Genomic DNA, 8,593 nt, shown 5'->3' with positions numbered 1-8,593 from the left:
TACATACATATTAGTATTTGTCCTAATTTTATTTCTTGGTTTATCGGAATTTTAAACCTTAGACATTTTCTCTTATTTCTTCTGTTATTTTTTTAACATGAAGCAAAAAAAACTCACTAGCTAAAAATTTGATTTAAGGATTTATGTATCCTATGCAACTTTTATAGAAGCATATATCCATCTGTGTGTTAAAGATTTATTTCATTTTTCGCCAGGGGTGAAGTTGAAAACAAAATCTATGATGTAGAAACCTAGTGCATTCCTTGATTGGCCGTACCCTCGGCTCACCAGCTTGGGTCGACAAACTTAAGAAAGTAGACTATCGCCGCCTACCATTGGCAAACCACGCGCTCAGTGGTAAGCTTCCACTCGACGACTGCCAGAGAGGTTACCAAAGAAATACAATTAGGTGAAGTGTATATAATATCTATGGGTTTTTGAGTCTGTTTTACATCACCATACGGTAACCTAAATTAATTTTGGTATGTGAATAACATAATGACATTATTTGTATTTCTTTGGTTTTCTGACCCAAGCTGTGCTGATGAGCCTTGAATAGGCGAAACTGTAGACCACAGCAGAGGATACGGCCAATCAAATAATACATTAGGTTTCCACGTCATAGATTCTCTTTTTAATTTCACCTTTGGTGAAGGCCTGGCATGGCCAGGTGGTTGTGGCACTCGACTCGCAATCTGCGGGTCGCGGGTTCGAATCCTCGTTTCACCAAACATGCTCGCCTTTTCAGCCGTGTGGGCGTTATAATGTGACGGTCAATCCCACTATTCATTGGTAAAATAGTAGCCCAAGAGTTGGTGGTGGGTGGTGATGACTAGCTGCCTTCCCTCTAGTCTTACACTGCTAAATTAGGAACGGCTAGCGCAGATAGCCCTCGTGTAGCTTTGCGCGAAATTCAAAACAAACAAACCCATTGTATCAAAATCCTCCATTCCTGCCAGTGCTCTAAAGTCTTCTATTTTATTTCTTACACTTCTAGCATTACAATAGCAACAATTAAGCCTACCTACCCTTAAAACTACTTCTATATTCATTTTTTATTCTAAAATTTTCTCTACATCTTATTTTTTCTGCATTTAGATTATCCTGGTCCTCACCATTGTCTAGTCCTAGTTTCAAACTTCCCTTACAGCTGATTTAATAGTCCTTACAAACAAGCCAGCCCCTACCCTATTTAAATGTAAACCATCCATTTCAAAAAGCTCCATTTTTCTATTGAAATGATCCTACAGGCCTAACCAGCCAATCTGCTCATCCTTACATATTAACTTAAGTATAGCATTCAGCCCTAGTGACATACTTATAATTTCATCCCCACAATCAATTCTCGAGAGTATCCCTGACACAATTAAGTTGCGATCAGTTTCTTTAAATTCCTTTATACACCCTCTGTACTTATCAATTATAGCTCCTCTGATCTACCTTTCCCTACATCATTAGCCCTAGGTGCACAACAAAGACTGCATCATTCCTAGCCCTCTTTAGTATATCTCTTGCTCTGTCAGTTATATCCTCTACCTGTGACTCTGGATAGTATGTTCTTTTCTTCCTATTTACCTCACAGACTATCCTATCCAGATGCCTTATCAAAGAATCACCCATAACTCTAACCTCCTTCATTCACATCCTTTACTGTCTTTTTTTTTTGTTTCTTTACCGCCAATAATTCCTCATCCGTACAAGATAAAAAAGCCTGTTACTCAATAGAACATGCTAATTACAAACAAATCCACTACTTTTACCCTGATAGTACTGTTCCTATCTTCCTGAAAGTCATTGTTAGCTGATGTATCCTTTCTATGTAAAGATTAAGTTCCCCTTGAAATCCTGCTGCCATTTCCCACAGTTTACACTTCTCTTTATGTATTGCTTCTACTTTAATTAGGATAGCCTCCAATTTCTCCTCCTAGTCAGGAATGTTATGATTTTGACCTCGAGTAGGAAAAGTAAAAAAATCTGGGTGAAACAAACTCAATTTGGTCAGAAAAACTTGGCCAAAAGTGTGGGTTAAGGCTGTAATAAGCCCAGTTATAACAGTTCTTTGTTCTAAATTATCTTTTGGGGCAGAGTACAATAATTAAGGAAAATCGTGTGAGCAAGCTCTATGCCTATAGACTTATGTGTGCTCGTGCTTGACCAACCTATAGAGCACGATCTCTACTACCTGCAGGTAGTTGATGATGACATCCTTGGGCCTAAACTTGAGCTAGATCCATTGCAATCAGGAAGTCAGCATGCAAGTCTGGGCCAACCATTGTAGCTGCCCATTCTCACTAACCACTTGATCAAACATTAAATGCCCAAATCTGCTCATTCCAGAGAGTGATATGTCTGGAATATTCCAGGGCATGGCTCAGCCCTTCGTCACTTTCTCTGTCACGCACTAAAGGAGAGGTCTCCTTTGCTTTCATAATGGGCTCTCGTGGTTTCATGATGGATCTCTTCCTTGTGGACTTGCAGTTCACACTGGAGTGGAGAATCCCATATAATGGGTAAGCTATTAGGTAGGTAGTTTCCAGAAGCCATGCACTCTTCTGAGCATCAACTCTGGCCTCTGAAGCTGCCAGGCAATAAGATGCTTGATGCAATGCACCTCATCTAACTTCCCTGCAAACTCCTGGGATAATAACTCTTAAAGGATAATAACTGGTAAATGATTCAATGATTCAATAGAAAGGCAGCTTCCCAATGTCTATACAAGTTTGTTTTTGCTTTTCATTTAGACTAAAGATTGTTGTATACTTTACATCACGTGTCCAGTCTTTTCATTTTCTTAAGTTAAACTCGATCATTTAGTTAAATTCAGATTTACTCTGTAATTATCCTGCATGAATCTCCCTTTCTAAAAACTGACCTATCTAATACTTGTACGGAAACCAGTTTACTCTGAGAATACCACTCTGCCATTACATGTATGCTCATTAATCAGTCCCTATCTGTCCGCTGTACTCGAATTTTGACGTTAAAAAATTTCAGTGAGTTTCTGTATTTCCGATTATTATTAGTTACGTCAGTATACAACACCTAAATACACAATATATTGGAATTTTGATGTTAAATGTCCTTAGTGAGTCACGTGAGTTTTTGTATTTCTGACTTATTTAGATTAATTTTGTGTTCGGTATACAGCCCCAAATGGAATTTTGATGTTAAGCTCCTCCAAGGTTCTAAATGTGTTGGTGAAGCGTGTTACATTTTAAATAATCGTTTGTTAAATGTATTATTATGTATGAAACCTAGAACTTAGTTAGGATTCCCTAAATATTTGTGTTAAAATTTTCTGATACTTTCAAATGCTAATAATCCAGCGTGAAATAGCCAAACGTGAAGTTAGTTATCTGAAAATTTAAACTAATAATATTTTTGGCTTTAATTCTGATAGATATATATTAGGCATAACTGAAACTAACCTAAATCTGTTGTGACTCGCCCACGTCCCATGCTTTTGGTTTGTTTTCTTGTTCGGTAATTTGTTCTAGCTATTTCTTCTAGCCATCCCTAAATTAGAAGTGGTAGACTTGAGGTGAGACAGCTTGTCAACATCACCCACTCATAACTCTTGGGCTACTCTTTGCTAACGAAAAGTGCGATTGACCGTCATATTAAAAGGCTCAACTAGCGAGTATGTTAAGGGAAGGGATTCAAATTCGCGACCCACAGATTGCGAGCCAAGGGTCCTAACCACCAAGACATTTTGGTTTGGGAGCTAAACTGAGTGGTTTAAAAAACGTCGTTGGGAGCATAGTCGAAACCCTTAATAAAGTAAATACAATTATAGGAATTCCTATCAAAATATCTGCAGTAAAAACAAAAAATTTAGATCGAAATATGTTTATTTCTCGAAGTGGCCAAATTTATCTTAAGAAAATAAATCACTCTAGACGAATTTAACAATGTCTGTAGGTCGAATATCCAGTACGTTTTACCCTTTTTATGCACAGGAGTACCTAGAGGGCGTTTTAGATGGTTAAATCTCGCACTCCCTTCTTGGGGAGTTTCTTTTTTTTAACTTAGTTTATGAAATAATCAAGGAAGTCGACTGTTTTATCAGCCTCAATGGGCTGATAAATCCCGTTAATCCCAACATACTTAAAAGAAGAAGAAGAAGAAAAGCTATATTTTCATAAGTCAGTCTGCGCTCCATTGATTGGTATGCTTTTGATATTAGCAACTTAGAGAGCTACGTCATACATGATAAGTCTAGTCCTAAGTGCCTCTCCCCTTGAATATTATTAATAAGAAACTAATTTAGTAAAAGAGGTAACCAGCACTTTTTGTTGTCTAAACTTCCCGCTAGAACTGCTTATGTTTCAGTCATAAGAGATAGTTACTCAAATTTTCTTACAGAACTTATGTTCCCGCTCTTATTTTGAAAGCTATTTATACCTCGTTAACTTATAAATGATTTCCAGCGGCCAGTACTTTATGATTCTCTACTTTTTTATTGTGGTTTGTTTATTTGCTGAATTTCGTACAAAGCTACTCAAGGGCTATCTGCGCTAGCCGTCCCTAATTTTACAGCGATAGACCAGACGGAAGGCAGCTAGCTAAAACCACCTACCGCCAGCTCTTGGGCTAGTCTTTGATCAACTAATAGCGGGATTGGCCGTCACATTATAAAGACCCTATTGTTGAAAGGGCAAGCATGTTCGATGATGGGATTCGAACTCGCGACCCGAAGATTGTGAGTCGAGTGCTCTAACCATCAGAGCATTCTGGATTAATAATTGTACTCATATTTAAAATAGTGATTGTCCCAGACGTAATAGAGACAATGTTCGGACATAACAATTTACTAAGTTGCTTGTTTCAAAAACAATTTTACCTAAATGTATCTGTATATCAGCTCAAATTAGAAGTGAGAACATGTTGAAAAGAGTTTAACATTTAACATTTTCTTTTAACGTGATATGTATAAATGGATATGATTGTTATATATTTAAATATTATTATTCAGGTAATTAAGTTACAAAGTTTTTTTCTTATTAATTAAACACTTTCTTAAAATTTTAATCAATATGTCGAGCTCTAGAGCTTATACAAAATAAAAATATCTGCATATCTGTCTGCTATTTATATACCCTTCATCAACATATTGGCTTAGTATTTTTACGTTTGTTCAGAACTTAAAACAAGTTTGTTTTTATTTCTATATACATTTGATGTTATTTATTGTTTCTTGTTTTCTAGAAAAAGCATATTCTTCTTCCTCACACGATTGGTGCATTCATGCTCTTCATAGTGGGAGTGATCTACACCCTCCTACAGACCATTGTAACTTACTTGATGTATCCAAGACACCATGGGTTAACGCTTTTCTACGTCCGGCTTGCTTGTGGAGTTCTGGCTTTAGTGTCTTTAATAACCAGTATCCTTTCTAATGCTGTTTAATAAGTTTCTAAAGTTTCATGGACCAGATCTGGAAAGAAGATCTTGTTTGTTGTAACTAAGCAAAAAGCGACACAATGGGCTATCTGTGTTGTATCGAAACCCGGTCTTTAGCGTTATAAAACTTTAGGTTTTCCGCTGAGCCTCTTGGGGATAAAGGCAGAAGAAAATCATGCGACATGTTACCTTTGGTGAAATGTTAATCTGTGTTTTATTGAGTACAATAATTTTATTTATTTATTGTTTTTATGAAGAATAAAGGTTTGTTGTTGGGACATCCGAAGGGGAAATTCTAGATGTGTATTTTAACACCCTTAGAATAATAATGATAGTTTAACTTCAGTAAAAATAATTACTCGTTTCGAAGCTGCAATTTATCAATCTTCTAGTCAGGTTTTTACTGCTAAATATATCAACAAACAAAGCATTTATATTGTATATATATATATAGGGTGATCATAAAGATTATTTAAAACGATTATATCGTTAATCAGAAGCACATTAAGAATCATGAATTTTATTCATGAAAGTTTCATCATGTTACGTGTTTCAAAACCTTTCACAGAAGGTGTTCAATATGTTATTTTAAATTAGGTTCTTGCAAGTATTATCTGTTCTACCTACCATTCATTCCTGTAGGTATCCTACATACTCATACACATTTTTCTAAATCATTACTCTCATAACGATGTCCCCCAGTGGCACAGCGGTATGTCTGCGGACTTACAACGCCAGAAACCGGGTTTCGATACCCGTGGTTGGCAGAGCACAGATAGCCCATTGTGTAGCTTTGTGCTTAATTTCAAACAAACAAACAAACTCATAACGATAAACTAGTAGAAGTAATAGCAATGGTAATTCGTGATAAAAGCGATTTACCTATGTTTTCTAACCACGTTGTATCATGTCCAATCTTTCCTGAATAAAGCTTTGGGTTCTCAATGAACTGCTGATGCACCACAATCGCTGGCATCAACAGCTAATGCGAAAGGCTTATCAAAGTCACGTACCATCAATACATGGTAAGAGCACAACAAAGATTTGACCTTTTCAAAAGCAGATTGACACGTTTCAAATCATTTGAACTATTGATTTTTTTCAAAAGGTTTGTTAATGGTACAGTGATGGCAGCAAAATTTTTACAAAACTTCCTGTAATAACCAGCCGTTCCCAAAAATCTCATCAAACTTTTCTTGTTGGTAGTAGTTGGATAAATGACATTAAAATCAATTTGGGCTTGAATTGGAGAAATTTGGCCATAGCCTACTATATGATCTAAGTAAACAACTTTGGCTTTACAGAAGTCACTTTTTGCCAAATTTACAGTGAGATTGGCTTTCTTAAGCCTCTCAAAAACATCGCGTAATACACATAAATGTTCTTCTCACGTGTCATTAGAAATCACAATACCATCAACGTAAATTCCAACATCTGAAAAATTGTTGAGGCATTGATTCATCATTCGGTGAAAAGTTGCTTGAGAATTTATCATCCCAAAAGGCATTACATTGTACTGATATAATCCGTCAGGAGTAACAAAAGCAGAGATTTCTTTTACCCTGTTAGTTAGAGGAACAGCCCAATATCTCTTTAGGAAGTCACACTTCGGGATATATCTGGCTTTTCCAATTTTATCAATACAATCTTTCATTCTTGGAATGGGATAGGAATCTATCTTTGTCAAATCATTTACTTTGCGAAAGTCTGTACAGAATCTAACCGAACATCAGATTTAGGAACCAGTACACAAGATGAAGATCAATCACTTTTGCTGGACTCTTTAATGCCGTTTTCCAGCATATAACATATTTCTTTACGCATTTGATCGGACTTGATTGGATTCACACGATAGGGATCTTGTTTCACTGGAGAAGCGTCACCTATATCTACATCATGAACAGCGATATTGGTTTGATTGGGAACGTCCGAAAATATACATTCGAATTCAGTCAATAAACTAGCAAGTTGATTTTTCTCTTCAGGAGGCAAATGATCGAGTTTGGAATCAAGAGTGGCCAGAATGTCAGTATTACTCAGTTTGATGTTGCATTCATCTCCAATATTTTCAAATTTACGGGGTCCGAATCCAAGCAACTGTCATCAGTATCAGGAGAACACTCAATGGCTAAAATATTTTCGGATGCATCTCGGACGTGATAGGGCTTCAACATATTAATATGACACAGCTGGGTAGCATTTCGACGATCAGGTGTTTTCACAATACAGTCTGTATCATTAACATTCCGAACAACCTCATAGGGACCATGATAACGAGTTTTGAGTGTATGTCCCATAGTGGGTAACAATACTGAGACCATGTCACCAGGATGGAACTTACACTCTTCAGTTTTACGGTCGTAAACAAATTTTCTCGAGTTAATTCACAAGCACCCAAGAGTCTGTACTCTTGACCTAAACTTGAAAACGTAATCCAACAAGTGCATTTCTTTCGAATCATCTTCCAACCATTGTTCCTTCAGAAACTTCAAAGAACCACGCACTGAATGGCCAAACACCAACTCAAACGGGCTAAACCCTAACGACTCCTCAACTGACTCACGAATAATAAATTAACTCCTTTATCCTAATCATTTTCGTTATCGAGACAGTAAGTCCCCATCATATTTATCAAAGTAGAATGGAATCTCTCAAGAGCACCTTGCGATTCTTAATGGTATACACTAGATTTGATCTGTTTAGCATTGAGCTGATAAACAACTTGTTGAAACAACCCTGACATAAAATTTAATCCATGATCAGACTGAATTTCTTTATCCAAGCCAACAAAAATAAAGAAATTAATCAAAGCCATAGAAAGTTTTGGGGTGAAATGTTTATCAAAAGGATAGCTTCAGGGAATCGAATGGATGCACACATGATAGTTAACAAATACTGATTCCCCGATCGAGTTTTTGGTAAAGGCCCAACACAATCAACAATCACTGAATGGTTCTTCGAAAGCTGGGATAGGTTTGAAAGGAGCAACAGGAATTTTCTGGTTAGGTTTTCCAACCAACTGACAGGTATGACAAGTTTTACAAAACTAAGAAACATATTGCTTAATTTTTGGCCAAATGAAATTACTCATAATGAAATATCTCTTGTTGACACTTAAATGACCTTCCATGGCCTTTCAATATTTCAGAATCATATGCTTTGGGAACAACGATTTGAATAACTACTTCCC

At 36.6% G+C, this 8,593-nt stretch overlaps 1 protein-coding gene across 1 annotated transcript in view; it reads left to right on the top strand.

Annotated features, from left to right (window-relative positions):
* The window catches only part of LOC111085832 (DNA damage-regulated autophagy modulator protein 1-like), a 19,684-nt gene that overhangs the window by 6,867 nt on the left and 4,224 nt on the right, over positions 1-8,593 (top strand). Inside the window, exon 4 of the mRNA XM_022386203.1 lies at positions 5,209-5,386. Within this exon, the coding sequence (XP_022241911.1) occupies positions 5,209-5,386 (178 nt within the window). The remainder of the gene's footprint in view (positions 1-5,208; positions 5,387-8,593) is intronic.

This window comes from Limulus polyphemus, unplaced genomic scaffold (assembly GCF_000517525.1).
Source record: "Limulus polyphemus unplaced genomic scaffold, Limulus_polyphemus-2.1.2 Scaffold646, whole genome shotgun sequence".
Lineage (NCBI taxonomy): Eukaryota > Metazoa > Arthropoda > Merostomata > Xiphosura > Limulidae > Limulus > Limulus polyphemus.
Note: the sequence above shows the minus strand (reverse complement) of the source record. Positions and strands in the feature narration are given on the sequence as shown.